Below are 14,416 nucleotides of genomic sequence, written 5' to 3'. Positions count from 1 at the left end.
CTACTATGGTAAATGGTACACAAAGAGTATCAACATTTGGAGGCAGTTGAGACTAGAGTATGAGGTACCCTTTGTCTGATCGAAGACGCCGAGCAGCATGGTATTACATCTCTTTAGCTCAACTGCTGGCTGAATCACTTCCTACTTGCATTTTCCATCCCAACTCCACTTTACTATCCTCCAACTTCTCTCCACACTTCTACTTTCTAGATAACCACTGCACACGCCATTTGCATCCATATTTGACTCTCACCATAAATATTAGTCAATTCTGATTTACCTAACTTTCCTTTATTCATATTTTCCACTTTTTTGCATCAGTAATATATTCTTACTGAGCACTTAGGAACAAAGCACTGTATATATTAAATAAACTTTTGGAACGTATATACGCTGGTTTAATTAAATTGTAATTTTATTAAACTTGTATTAAACTACTGAAAACCTGTAAATCAAAAAGGAGAGAACGTAAAATTTTATTCTCAAAATATTTTCTTTTGCAAATATTACCAGAGGTCTTTAATTAAAAAAAAAAAAAACACTAGTGCTATTCTGGGTCAAGACTGTACCCTTAGAGTGGCCGACTCCCAAACAATCAAATATTTTCAGATTTAAAAAAACAAATGATAAATAAAAAAATAAGTAACCAACTGCCTTAAGAGACATCTGCTCCAATACTCAACTATAAAGTTCAAGGCACTGCAAGACCTCCACCTATTTTGATAGGTTTATAGTTTGAAGGTTATCATACTCCTATGCATAACTAGCATATATGAACTGAATACTCGGGTACTTTATAAATTACATATAGAAACGAGCTGAAGGGCGTCTTTCTCGGTCGCTCCTTCTTGGGACCACTAAGCTGTGGCTACTGGCACGGCGTGATTTACAACTTGGGCTTTTACCCTGCCCTACTCCTGACTCAACTGAGCTGTTAGATAAGGAAGTGGATGCAGGGCTGGGCCCTGGCTCCTGCTGATGGGTGCCTAGAGAAGTCTGAGAAAAAGAGTGATCAAAGACTGAATCTGCAAGGTGTTGCTCCTGCTTTGATGAATCTTTTGCAACAAACTTCATGATGAGGTCACTTAAATGATTCATCTGCAGAGAGGACTGCTCCACCACAGTGGCCATGCGCTCCACCACCTTCACCATACTGTCCATGCTGGCCACAAGATTTTCCATCATCTCTGCATGTTCTTGGTGCAGAAGAAGCTGCTCATGTGACTGCTGCAGGTGCTGGACAGGGCTTGGGTCAGCTGCTGAAAGGAAAAGTAGGTATGAGAAAGAGGAAGGTCAAGCTAAAAAAAACTCTTAATACCACCCATTCAACCAGCAAGTCCACCAATTGCAAATTAGAATTTGTAATGTAGTGAAAGCATCACAAACCATTAGTAGCTTCATGGTTTAAGTTAATAATGACTATGTCAATCAAACCTTTGGATATTAGAGTAACAGAATTTTTGTATTTCAGCTAACTTTCGTGGTTACCTCAGCTCCTTTGATCGTACCAGAAGGACTCTATTACGTCCTTGAGCAAGACGTTCGAGCAACTTGAAGCCTTCACCTTAACGCCAATATATTGCATGGCTTTGGTATTATTCATGGTCTCATGTAATAACCAAAAATCTAAGATAATCAAGCAAACACTTCAGAGTACTATACCAATAAAAGGATTGAGACTAGAGTACATATAATCACAGTATGAAAAATAAACACTTGTAAATAAATTGCACCAAAGTCCAAATCTGTACTTCTTATAGTTGCAGGGGGATTTCTCGCTCCTACTGCGTATTTCAACCAAAGGGGATAGGGACCGTTGGAGAATACTTTGCAAGGTTATCCTCAGCGCCAAGCAAAAGCCCAGGCTTTCTGCACTCTCATATCAGAATGGAACTCTGGCCCATAATTTTACCAGTATGGTCGCATTCTGCCCCCAGCCTATATGGAGGGCATGCACAGCCTTGGTCCTGCATCTGGGATTAATGTAAAACCACTAATCCCTCTTGCTGATCTACTCAACTCATCTCTTTGCACAAGTTGCTATTCCAGGGTATTCTAGAATTCAGCCCCAGTTGTTCCTTTTGTCACAGTTCAAACAAACAAATCTCACCAATTCCTAGAGGTCCTGAAGTTCACTTAATCCTAGATATATTATTTCATCAGCATTTGCTAAGAAGGGAAGATTTCCACTCATTCAATACACCTTGGTCCTAGAGAAGTTCTAGAAATACAGATTTAGTCTTATCCGCACAAGCTGCCAAAAACAGCAATAAACTTGACCCAGAGCAACAATAGAGAGTAAATACAAGGGTTCAATTGAAGTCTACCCAACTAAAAAGTAAACTTCTTGTAGCCTTGCAAGTGGGACATACAGTACAGCAAGAGGTTCCCTATACAGAGTGGTGAGTAACTAGGATCTTTGATAAGACGCTGTCTACCCACAAACGTCTCTGACCAGCATACCACAAAATTCTCTAATCTGTTTTGCTGTAACTCAAATACTTGTTCTTCTCATCGACTTTAAAGGTAATTATGGCCTACGCATTGAAAAGCTCGGTGCAGAGAGTGGGGTTTGGACAACAAGCTCATGAACGGAACTCTGGTTAGTTGGGACTCATGTACTGCCGTAGCAAATTAAACATGAACACTGCATGGACTGACCAAACAAACTTTGACAGTGGAAGGCATGGAGCAGTAAGGCCCACAGCTACAAATAAGCTGTAGAGGTTAGTCACAAGGAATGCAGCCCTAGCTAACAAGTGAACTCAACAGCCCTCTCTCAGAAGGTCCATGGGTGAAACATTCCAGACCAGGTGGTTGTTGGTTAGCAGAGACAAAAAGGAATAAGAGTTGCACCTCACCATGCAGAAGGCTAAGTCACAGTAAGGGAGAAGACTGTGATATGGAGTACCAAATACCAATCGTATCACCTGGGTGCCATGTGAGACCATAATGAATTGCTTCTAGGTAGCCGTATTAAAAAACATTATTTGTGGCAGCATCTAATGCTTGGTTCTGCACCCCTACCTATAAAAGTATATAGACTAATGGACAGTATTTTACCATCTAGAATATGTTAAAAGTCAGGGACATTTGAGAAAGTGAAAAATGTGTCAGTGAATGAGGACAAAAGTGAAAATTCAACATCAAAGGAAAAGGAGGAAGTGCAACAGGAGGAAAACAATATGAGCTCAGCAGGTGATTAACCCACAGTGAGCTACTAGTATCTGGAATAAAGAAAGAGAAATTTGATAGGAACCCACCAGAGAAGTCAGTGGTTTCTGTAACTGCATCATCTTTGAAGTGGGCGTAGCAGCAAAAATCAAGTATAATGTGGTCACATATCCGAAAACAATCAACTGTAGGATTGTACACCAAAACTCAGAGGAGATGAGGGGCTAGTCCTTACCTCAAAGGGCGAAGACAACATAGGGCGGTATAAAGCTTTAATAGCTCAAGTTTGCTTTGCATTTTGCTTAATGTTTTGTGCGCTAAGCTCCTAGGAGTACCCAGATGATCCTGAAACCTGCCATTTGTACATTTTGTTATGTTAACATGATTTTTTTTTGGGCATTTATGGTATCACTTTATAGAGTCATATTTTCTACTACTAATCGCGTACTACCAGTACAGTATGCCAGTTACTTGAATCTGAACATTCATTTTATGCCTCCGATATATATAGCAGAGGAAGGCCTTTCACTTGTTACCTGTAATGTAGTAAGCAAACCTTAACAGTACTGGGAAGGCAAACAAAATTAAATTCAAACAATCCCGAGTGTACAAGGAGCTTACCAACTCCCCTTCAGCATTATCAACTGGTCACCTCCATTATGTAGCTAGGCTTAAGTAGAAGTCTTCTCCACAGGCATTAAGTAAATAACTGGCCAGATACTCCCATATGAAAAGACTAATGAAAGGCATACATACTTATGAGGCAGGTGGTTATTAGAATGGTATTTCCAAAGATTTTCTTTACTCTGAAATCCTGTGGTGAACAACCAGCAGATCAAGCAAAAAAGGGCTGGTTATATCTGCAGTGGTAGGATCAACTGCTCAGGATGACCACAGGAATAAAAGTTCATGCCCAAAGTGCACTGGTGTAGTCATATGTGATAGTTCTATAAATATTGGAATAAAAGTGCATGCCGAAAGTGCACTGCGTAGTCATACGTGATAGTGCTATATATATTGGAATAAAGGTGCATGCCCAACGTGCATTGGTGTAGTCATACCCAGCAAGGGGTCGTGCCGGGCTCCCTTCCCCCCTTATACTTGGCGGTCTAGATCCCTGTATCACCCTTCTCGTCCCTCCAGATGTAGAACCTCCTTGTCTGATCGAGATATCCAATCCCTACTACTCTCATACGATCTGGCTCATCCCTCCCCCTTACCAAACTTGCAACTTATTGAACCCATCCCCACGGACCCCTTCAGAGAACCTAGGCCTAACACCAGAACTCTAAATTAGAACAACCTCAGGAGGATCACCACCACTCTTACTGCACCAATGGACACCAACATAAGACTGAAATGCATACTCCTAAACTGCCGATCGGCTGTTAAACAGGCGGTGGACATTGGCGACATCATCCTTGCCCAGGATCTTGACCTTGTAATGTTGACGAAAACTTGGCTAAATGACTCAGCTGCTGTCTCCCTGGACCTTTTAACCTCTTCTGTGCCCATGACGAGATAGTCTCGTCATGGAGCACGGTCGCGCTGTGCCCATGACGAGACTATCTCGTCATGAACCCCACCCACTAATGAAACTCCCTGGACAGGAGGGGGAAAGGGCGTGGCACTGAAGGGGTTAATACCTCCCAACTATGATATCATTATGTTGGACAGAGCTTGTGGTCAAGGTGGAGGCATAGCATGTTTGCACCGCAGCAATCTAATAGTGAAAGTTCTTGGCAGTCGACCTGGCCGTGAGGGGGAACAGCTTACCTGTTCAGCTGACCTGCCGTGAGGGAACGGCTTGCCTGCTCCAGTATCCCGCCGAGAGGGTAACGGCTTGCCTGCTTCATTACACCGCTGTACTGCTCGATTTTCCCGGCCTTCTTGTGTTGAAGGGTGATGAATGTGACTTCAGTCTCTTACCATCCAAGTCTAAGGGTTAGAGTAGTGAATGGAGCCTATTTACTAGGCACTTTGACATGATCCTGTGCTCTTCCCCATAGATCAGGGCTTGCACACATAGCCTAGGGGATAGATTCGTTAGTATTAGGGATAACCTGTCCTGTAGTGAGGGTATTTCATGGAGCCGTGCTGAATTCAGGCCTGGTAGGCCTCAAACGGGAGAGACTCCATCTTTCTTTCTGCTCCGGTAGCTTGGGATGCTTCTAGGTCAAATGTAATGTTTTAGTTATGAGGTGTTATTCGCTTGGAGAGAACCGGTTCAGGCCGGCCCTTATCGAAGGATTGTATTTTTCTTCATTCCGAAGACACTACATCAGGCCGGCCGGCCGGCTGGGAACGTGTCCTTGGTACGGGGAGGTACAAGAATTTGGTGGGCGGCAGGTTACGGGCCGGAATTTTCCATGAGGAAATGCACCTCTATATTAGTGAAAGTCCGAGGCAGATACTTGGCACTTGCTTCAGTCCGTAGGCGGCATCTAGCCGTTAGCAGTAAAGCTACTACTTATTCCAGGGAAGACAGATGACAAACTTGAAGGCGGAGAAAAACCGAGAGACAGATATTCTTCTAGCAGAATAGCCGGAGAGGAGAGAGTAGCCGATGAGGAAGAGGTCCCAGTGACTCGGAGAAGGGTGAAGGGAACAGATCCGTGACTGCGGAGGTGTGACTTCCAGGCGAGCCGAGGCACAGACGAGAAGGGAACCTAGATGACCATTGAGTGCAGGCTACACACTACTAAGGTGATGTCGACCCCATTCTTATTAGAGTGTACAACCTAATCTATCACTTTTCTTTGCAGGTTATGTGTTATATTGTAATGTTATGTGGTTGCGTATGTAATGAGTAATAAAGTACCCAGTTTGTAGTGAACCAACATGTGCTGCGTGTTCTTGTATAAGAGGGTAGCCTATTCTTCTAGTCAGCTGTGACTTGACATGAGCAGATGTTAACCCTGATCAGGTAAGTGGTAACTGAATAAGGGAGAGAGGAGCCCCTCGAACCAGAGAACAAGCTGTGCTCGATCTAGCAATCCTTGTGTGATCTGATGAATAGTGAGACTGGTTCCCTTCCTGTATGTTATGGTGATCATAGGATGAACTTGTGCTGAGGCTGCCGTCTGGGTAGGAAGTCCTGGATCCGTATGGGATCGCGAGGCTGAGGCTGCCGTCTGGGTAGGAAGTCCTGGATCCGTGTGGGATCGCGAGACCGCCACTTGTGTCTGAGGCTGCCGTCTGGGTAGGAAGTCCTGGATCCGTATGGGATCGCGAGGCTGAGGCTGCCGTCTGGGTAGGAAGTCCTGGATCCGTGTGGGATCGCGAGGCCGCCACTTGTGTCTGAGGCTGCCGTTTGGGTAGGAAGTCCTGGATCCGTATGGGATCGCGAGGCTGAGGCTGCCGTCTGGGTAGGAAGTCCTGGATCCGTGTGGGATCGCGAGGCCGCCACTTGTGTCTGAGGCTGCCGTTTAGGGTAGGAAGTCCTGGATCCGTATGGGATCGCGAGGCTGAGGCTGCCGTCTGGGTAGGAAGTCCTGGATCCGTATGGGATCGCGAGGCCGCCGATTATAAGAGGTTTTGGTATATATATATATATATGAGTAGGAATTCCCTGTCCTTAGGTGGTATATACATGTGGTTACTTAATGTGAATAGGCCCTAGGGAGAGGGTAACGTTCTGGCTGGGTTAGAGAGGCTCTGCTGAGCGGGTTCTATCTGATCCGAAGACCCAAGCAGAACAACCGCCGTAAGGGGAACGGCTACTGGGCACTACATTTCCCAGCAGGCTTGAGTAGTCGCTTGCTGACTACGTCAACAGCAGTGCCCGGAGGCGCGATAAGGAGCTTCCCGGGCTCCCGCAGCGCGGGACGGGTTTCTTGGCAGCAGACCTGGCCGTGAGGGGAATGGCTCACCTGCTCAGCTGTCCTGCTGTGAGGGGGAACGGCTTGCTTGCTCCAGTATCCTGCCGTGAGGTGAACGGCTTGCCTGCTTCATTATCCTGTCGTGAGGGGAACAGCTACCGGGCACTACATTTCCCAGCAGGTATGAGTAGTTGCCTGCTGACGATGTCACCAGCAGCGCCCGGAGGCGCGATAAGGAGCTTCCCGGGCTCTCGCAGCGCGGGATGCGCGCTGGTGGGCCCATCTGCGCCCGTCAGTGGCAGGGCAGAGCCAGCCCCCTTGGTTGTTACATCGGGCATAACCACACATGGCTCCAGGTCTTGGAACAGGGTTGTTAATCACCAGGAGGGGAATGCGGTGAGATCGACCTTTCTTACCCCTCCCTTCGTACTTTAAATTACCTGGATCTCAGTCAATTGCTTTCCTATTTCTGCTAAAAAAAAAACCTTCAGACTGTTAGTTGAGTAGTGGTTGGCGGCTCGGGGCAGTCTAAAAGAACCGGTTAAAAGTTGTTCGTTATTAATTACTTTTAAGAGCAAACGGCCAAGTTTTTACCTACATGCTTAGTTTGTTGTTTATTTTAGCTATATAGGTCTTTTTAAAGATTTATCGGAGTATAGATACCCGCAAGTGTCCAGAATTCCATAGTATGCTCTCTGTGGTCATAGTGATATTTTTTCTCATATCCTCTTGAAGTTTTGCAAACTGCACTTTGTTACCTGCTTTTTCTTTTTGTTTAGTTAGTTTATTTTTGTGCCATTTGCATTCTGTGCCCTATGTTTTTCTTTTTGTCCTTCTGGCACCCCACTTTCCGAGAGAATTAGTAGTGTCCGAATAATATCTCATCTTTCTGTAAGATTAGCTGCAACTTCGAGGGACAATGGGCAAGCGTGTCTGTGCAGAAAAGAAACAACAGGCTCCTCCCAAGCTAAAAACTAAAGCTCAACCTACCTCTATAGACAGGATGCTTGAGAAGGCATTAGGTGCGGTAACAACAGAAATTGAGCGGACAGAGACGACAATCTTTAACCCCAAATCTGGAACTCCCTCTGGTGGATTTCGACATCACAAGTTTCAGGAACCCTGCTTACCGACATCCCTGGGGGCCAATCATCTGCAGTGGAAGCAATCATTATCGAGCAAAGTAGGAAGGATTCACAATCACGGCCCATTATTAAAGGGAAACCTAAACTACAAGCTAAAACAATGGCCAGAAGGAAAAAGGTGACGAGAGAGAAGCCAGACGACAGTGGTACTGGGATGGGAGGTCTAGCAAATAGCTCCGAGCTGGTCATCGAACAACCTGCCTGGGTTACCAAATTAGTGGTGGATTTGCAAATACAAGTTAGGCACATAGTCCAGGATGAGCTCAAACCCCTTGTAGATAGGGTTGATAAGATGGCCACCCTGCTCAAGGAACTGAAAGGTGACAGGGGAGTAGTTGATAGGGGGGTTGCATATGGGAATGACGGGACCGGTATTGGACCTATAGCACTGGTTGAAACTAACATTAGTAGGACAGCCCCGTCCCTCATACAGAATGACGCCTCGGTTTATGTTGCACCAAACCCTGAGAGACAGCAACCCACTACCCATAGTAGAGTCATTTTAAAGAGACAGCACTCCACAATCCCAAACAGACCCAATCCAATGCCTATAAACCAACAGCTCAACAAGGATCGGCAGCCGAATAAACAGTCGACGGGTGTAGGACCCAACAAGCTTGCAGAAGCCTTTAATAAAAATCCTTCCCTTCCAGTTATTAATTTACCACCCGCTTCAACTCCCTACGTCCTTGTTCTTGCCGGTATCCCTGAGCTTGGAGGGGGCCAACATGAATCGCACCAGGATTTAAAAAACAAATGTTTGTTCTGGTTAGTTAACCATAGACAATTTACTTAAGACGATGCAGGAGAGATTTTAACTACACGTAGAGTTGACTGGCTTGGTTCGAGACCCAAGGATATCAACTGTGATTGTATAGTGATACATTTTAGCAACCCGTGTGTTGTTCAAGATATTTTAAACCAAGAGGATGGGAGCCAGATGGGTACGATTAGAGTCTTGCCGTTGGGTTATTTTTATCCCTCAGAGAGAGCTTATCAAACAAGAAAGAAAACTGGTTGGGGCTGGAATCCAGAAATCCAAAATCACCATATAGCTTCCCTAGATCATTATCGTCCCAGGCAGACAATATATAATATTCCTACATCAAACAGATTCCACGGCCTAGAAGGAGTCGATTGACTCGAGCCCAAGGGCAGAGGACCTGGTGATCTACGGGGTGAGACACAGGTGGGAAATGTTAGGGAGGGAAAAACCAGTGGGAGCATGAGCGGCTCCCCAGGGAATAAAGAGGGACGCAATACGGCCACAATCAGCAACCAGTTCCCCCCAGCAAACATTGGAAGTGTAACGAAAGCTGCTCTTGGGCTTTGCGGGTCCCTGCCTTCCCCTTCCCCCACCATTGAAGCTGTCGCTATAATTAATACCCCGGATCCATCAAAGCTGCAAGTCCTATCCTGGAACGCAGCTGGTCTAAACTCCAAGATAGATATTCCAGATTGGGGTTACTTTATCGACCAATTTGATATCTGTATGTTCCTCTCTTGCCCACGTCTCCAGGAAGCCTCAAAACTAGGTTTTGCTACTTTTTGGCACTCATGCAGTATCATGTGGCAAAGGGGGGCCCTTGGGTGGATTATGCTCATGGGTGGGCGTCCACCCCGGCTGTACAGCCAATAAGATAGAAACTTCTTCAAACAACATCCCGTGTGTCCTCCTTCATTTCCCGCCTAAGATTACCATTGCACTAATTAACGTGTATTCAAGACCAGTTAGATGTGGCCAAGAGTCAAAAACTTGACAAATTAATTTCCTTTCTAGCCACCATCCCAGATGAGTATAAGGCGATTATAGGAGGGGATTTTAACTGTCAGTATGAGCCAATAGAAGGCATATACAAGGATGGACCCTGTGAAGCAGACCAGTATTGGGCGATCCCAGAGTCCACTAGCCCTTTAGTTAAAGTCTGGTCCCCTCTGGTGATACAGATAAACTCTCTTGTCTTAAATCACTCACCAAGGGCATGTAACGGAAGAACAAAGTCCGATTCTCCGAGCAATTTTACCTTCAATAGAAACGGGAGAGGCTCTCTATTAGATTACATCTTAGTCGATTTAAAATCCTGGCATAGAGTATTCGACTTCAAGGTCATGACGCGGCATGACAGTGATCATAATGTCCTTGTATTGGAGATAAACAAGTTAAAACCACGGAGTGACTTAGGACCCAACTGATGATAGGCTGTCTCTCACCACTTATAGGAAGAGAGTCAGGTGGGCTGACATACACCAGGCTCAAGATAGGCTAGGGTCCCTGTACAAAGCTATTATTCCTGCCCTTTTGACTGCAACCAAATCTGTCTCTGCCAATGGCATCACAATTGGTCCACATATGGTAGCCCTGATCATATTAGGCTTACGTCTACTCTGGCCCATTTTTTCTTTCCCTTGAAAACTACCAGGCCAAATAGGAAACCCCCGCACACCTGGTATAATGCCCAATGCTGAATGGCCAAAACAGCTTTGATTTTGGCCATCAAGGCCAATGACCGCTCCCTAATTAAATCCAATAGAGCGGCCTACCATTCTAGCATGGGGGAAGCAAAAAAAAGGCTGGGAAAGAGACAAGTGGGATACTCTGAGAAGTTCTCCGAATTCCCATGACATAAGGACCTTTTGGAAGGCGGTCAACACAGGTACTACCGAAGCAAAATCACCGATTGAACCAAACTTAGAGGCAGAAGTGTGGAGGGTCCACTGAGTCCCTCTATACGAGGACTGAGACAGTAGTTGGCGCAGTACTGGTTGATTGCCAGACTGTACCCATGATCACCCCTAGGACCAGTGACGTTATCCCGACTATAACACTCAGAGATAACGAGTGCCTTAGATAAAATAGCACCAGGTAAGGCGCCAGGACTAGATAGGATTCCTGGGGATCGATTCCGTAGTGAACCTTCAATTTGGGCACCTTATCTTTGGGTTTTATTTAATGCCATTCTGCAAGGTATGAAGATTCCCTCTAGTTGGGCCGGAGCTGAAATCATTCCAATTTACAACAAGCATTGGCATAGCCAATAGGTCTCGCTTTTGGGACCTTATAAGTGAATAGCCATGCAACACTTGATGTTGTCTAATCTAGGATACTGTGCTGGATAACTAAACATTTATAATGTCTCAAGTGTGGCTGCTGTGCAGCATGCTGAGAAGTTGTAATTAAAAAGTGTAAGAAGCACTGAGTGATGCTGTGGTGTCGTTGAGTGATGCTGTGGTGGCGCAGAGTGATGCTGTGGTGGCGCAGAGTGATGCTGTGGTGGCGCAGAGTGATGCTGTGGTGGCGCAGAGTGATGCTGTGGTGGCGCAGAGTGATGCTGTGGTGGCGCAGAGTGATGCTGTGGTGGCGCAGAGTGATGCTGTGGTGGCGCAGAGTGATGCTGTGGTGGTGCAGAGTGATGCTGTGGTGGCGCAGAGTGATGCTGTGGTGGCGCAGAGTGATGCTGTGGTGGCGCAGAGTGATGCTGTGGTGGCGCAGAGTGATGCTGTGGTGGCGCAGAGTGATGCTGTGGTGGCGCAGAGTGATGCTGTGGTGGCGCAGAGTGATGCTGTGGTGGCGCAGAGTGATGCTGTGGTGGCGCAGAGTGATGCTGTGGTGGCGCAGAGTGATGCTGTGGTGGCGCAGAGTGATGCTGTGGTGGCGCAGAGTGATGCTGTGGTGGCGCAGAGTGATGCTGTGGTGGCGCAGAGTGATGCTGTGGTGGCGCAGAGTGATGCTGTGGTGGCGCAGAGTGATGCTGTGGTGTTTATGAGTGATGCTGTGGTGTTTATGAGTGATGCTGTGGTGTTTATGAGTGATGCTGTGTTGGTGCTGTGTGATGCTGTGGTGGCGCAGAGTGATGCTGTGGTGGCGCTGTGTGATGCTGTGGTGGCGCAGAGTGATGCTGTGGTGGCGCAGAGTGATGCTGTGGTGGCGCATAGTGATGCTGTGGTGGCGCAGAGTGATGCTGTGGTGGCGCATAGTGATGCTGTGGTGGCGCATAGTGATGCTGTGGTGGCGCTGTGTGATGCTGTGGTGGCGCACAGTGATGCTGTTGTGGTACTGTTTCTGAGTGATGCTGTGTTGGTGCTGAGTGATGCTGTGTGATGCTGTGGTGGCGCTGTGTGATGCTGTTGTAGCGCATAGGGATGCTGTTGTGGTACTGAGTGATGCTGTGTTGGTGCTGTGTGATGCTGTGGTGGCGCAGAGTGATGCTGTGGTGGCGCTGTGTGATGCTCTGGTGGCGCTGTGTGATGCTGTGGTGGCGCAGAGTGATGCTGTGGTGGCGCAGAGTGATGCTGTGGTGGCGCATAGTGATGCTGTGGTGGCGCATAGTGATGCTGTGGTGGCGCACAGTGATGCTGTTGTGGTACTGTTTCTGAGTGATGCTGTGTTGGTGCTGAGTGATGCTGTGTGATGCTGTGGTGGCGCTGTGTGATGCTGTTGTAGCGCATAGGGATGCTGTTGTGGTACTGAGTGATGCTGTGGTGGTGCTGAGTGATTATTTGGTGGTGCTGACTGATGCTGTGGTGGTGCTGACTGATGCTGTGGTGGTGCTGACTGATGCTGTGGTGGTGCTGAGTGACGCTGTGGTGGTGCTGAGTGACGCTGTGGTGGTGCTGAGTGACGCTGTGGTGGTGCTGAGTGACGCTGTGGTGGTGCTGAGTGACGCTGTGGTGGTGCTGAGTGATGCTGGGTAGCGCATAGTGATGCTGTGGTGGTACTGAGTGATGCTGTGGTGTTCCTGAGTGATGCTGTGGTGGTGCTGAGTGATGCTGTGGTGGCCCTGAGTGATGCTGTGGTGGCCCTGAGTGATGCTGTGATGGTGCTGACTGATTATGTGGTGGTGCTGACTGATTATGTGGTGGTGCTGACTGATTATGTGGTGGTGCTGACTGATTATGTGGTGGTGCTGACTGATTATGTGGTGGCGCTGAGTGATGCTGTGGTGGCATTGAGTGATCCTGTGCTGGCCCTGAGTGATGCTGTGGTGGCCCTGGTCACACTAGGCCTGGAGATCATGAAAGGAGGAGCCATTCGGGAACCCCCGTTGTGGACAGTACAGTTTAGGGAAAGATACCTTTAAGAATGTCGACTTCTCAAAGCAGGTCATCAAATCTGAGTTTTTGTTTGCATTTTTTTCTTCTAATTATGAAAGTGGGACTACAAATACCGGAAATTAACTAACTGCTTGGGCATAGACCTAGAAACATTGAGAGCTCGGAGACGACCGAGGCCATTAATCACAATTACGCAAAAGAAAATCATTTAAGACCAAAACCCGCCAAAGGAGACCACAGAAAAGTCCACAAGGGTTGAAACGCAAACTGGAGCATATGTTATTTAAAAAGTAAGAACGGTACGCGACTGCAACGGCGGAATTTACATTAAATGTTATACTGACCGTAGGAATTCCTGTCTACTTTGCTGGAAGTCTGTGGTAAGATCCAGGGTGGATTTGGGGTAAAGAGATTGTCGGTGGCCTGCTTCTTCCTGAAGAGCCTGGTCAGGGTCTCTGATTTAGAGTAGCTCTTCTTCATGGCGTCGGGTGCTCTGGCCCGGACCTCGGGTGCTCCGGGCCTGCTGCTCTAGCAGGGCATGCTGCATCACTGGGGAGCACGGCATAAGTCACGAGTCAAGCCCGGAAGTACTATTATGAGCAGTTCAAGCCAACAAAGGACTTGCTTAAGTGTCATAATATAGAGTTAATCAAAATAATGATATTTTGTTCATGTGATTGTTATGAATTCTGAGCTTATAACATGTCTGAAATTAGCATTTTTTGTTGCTTTTTGCATTTGCGGCACGCTGCGCTTTAACTTTATATTTTAAAAGCTAAAGTGTGCCGTAAATGCTAGAGAAGTAAACAAATCCAAAAACAAGGTGGCGGCCGCCGTGTTTAAAAGTATGACCGACGTAAAAGCTGCATAGCCGGCAACGATGTAAAGGCGGCGGCCGCCGCCTTCCTTTTGTGTTTAATTGCCTACACACATGGAAAGGAGGAGAAGGAAAATGAACCTTTGGCTATGTTAGAAGCCACCAAACTGCTAATAATAGGTGTATCGGCACCAATATAAAGTTAACGTGCGGATTGTAACGATGTTGAACACAAAAAAAAGTGAAATATTGCAAGTTAAAGCGTGACATTGCAGCGGTTTAAAAAAAAAAAAAATTTGTTAAGCAGCGCGACGCTCGTTAAAAAAACAAGGATTTGAAATGTAATCGGTCTAGGGGACTGGTGTGGATGTGCGCAACTTACTAGTGCAACTTCAGGGAGACGTTCC

At 46.6% G+C, this 14,416-nt stretch overlaps 1 protein-coding gene across 2 annotated transcripts in view; it reads right to left on the bottom strand.

Moving 5' to 3' along the window:
• Nucleotides 1-275: 275 nt before the first annotated feature.
• LOC146863673 (uncharacterized) overlaps nt 276-14,416 on the bottom strand; it is a 293,885-nt gene continuing 279,744 nt past the window's right edge. Inside the window, exon 4 of one of the 2 annotated variants that reach the window (XM_085640662.1) lies at nt 276-1,259. In XM_085640662.1, coding sequence (XP_085496788.1) covers nt 802-1,259 — 458 coding nt within the window. In that variant the 3' untranslated portion in view covers nt 276-801. The remainder of the gene's footprint in view (nt 1,260-14,416) is intronic. The other variant, XM_085640663.1, reaches the window with a different exon arrangement.

Source organism: Triturus cristatus, chromosome 2_1 (assembly GCF_964204655.1).
Source record: "Triturus cristatus chromosome 2_1, aTriCri1.1, whole genome shotgun sequence".
NCBI classification, from domain to species: Eukaryota; Metazoa; Chordata; class Amphibia; order Caudata; family Salamandridae; genus Triturus; species Triturus cristatus.
Note: the sequence above shows the minus strand (reverse complement) of the source record. Positions and strands in the feature narration are given on the sequence as shown.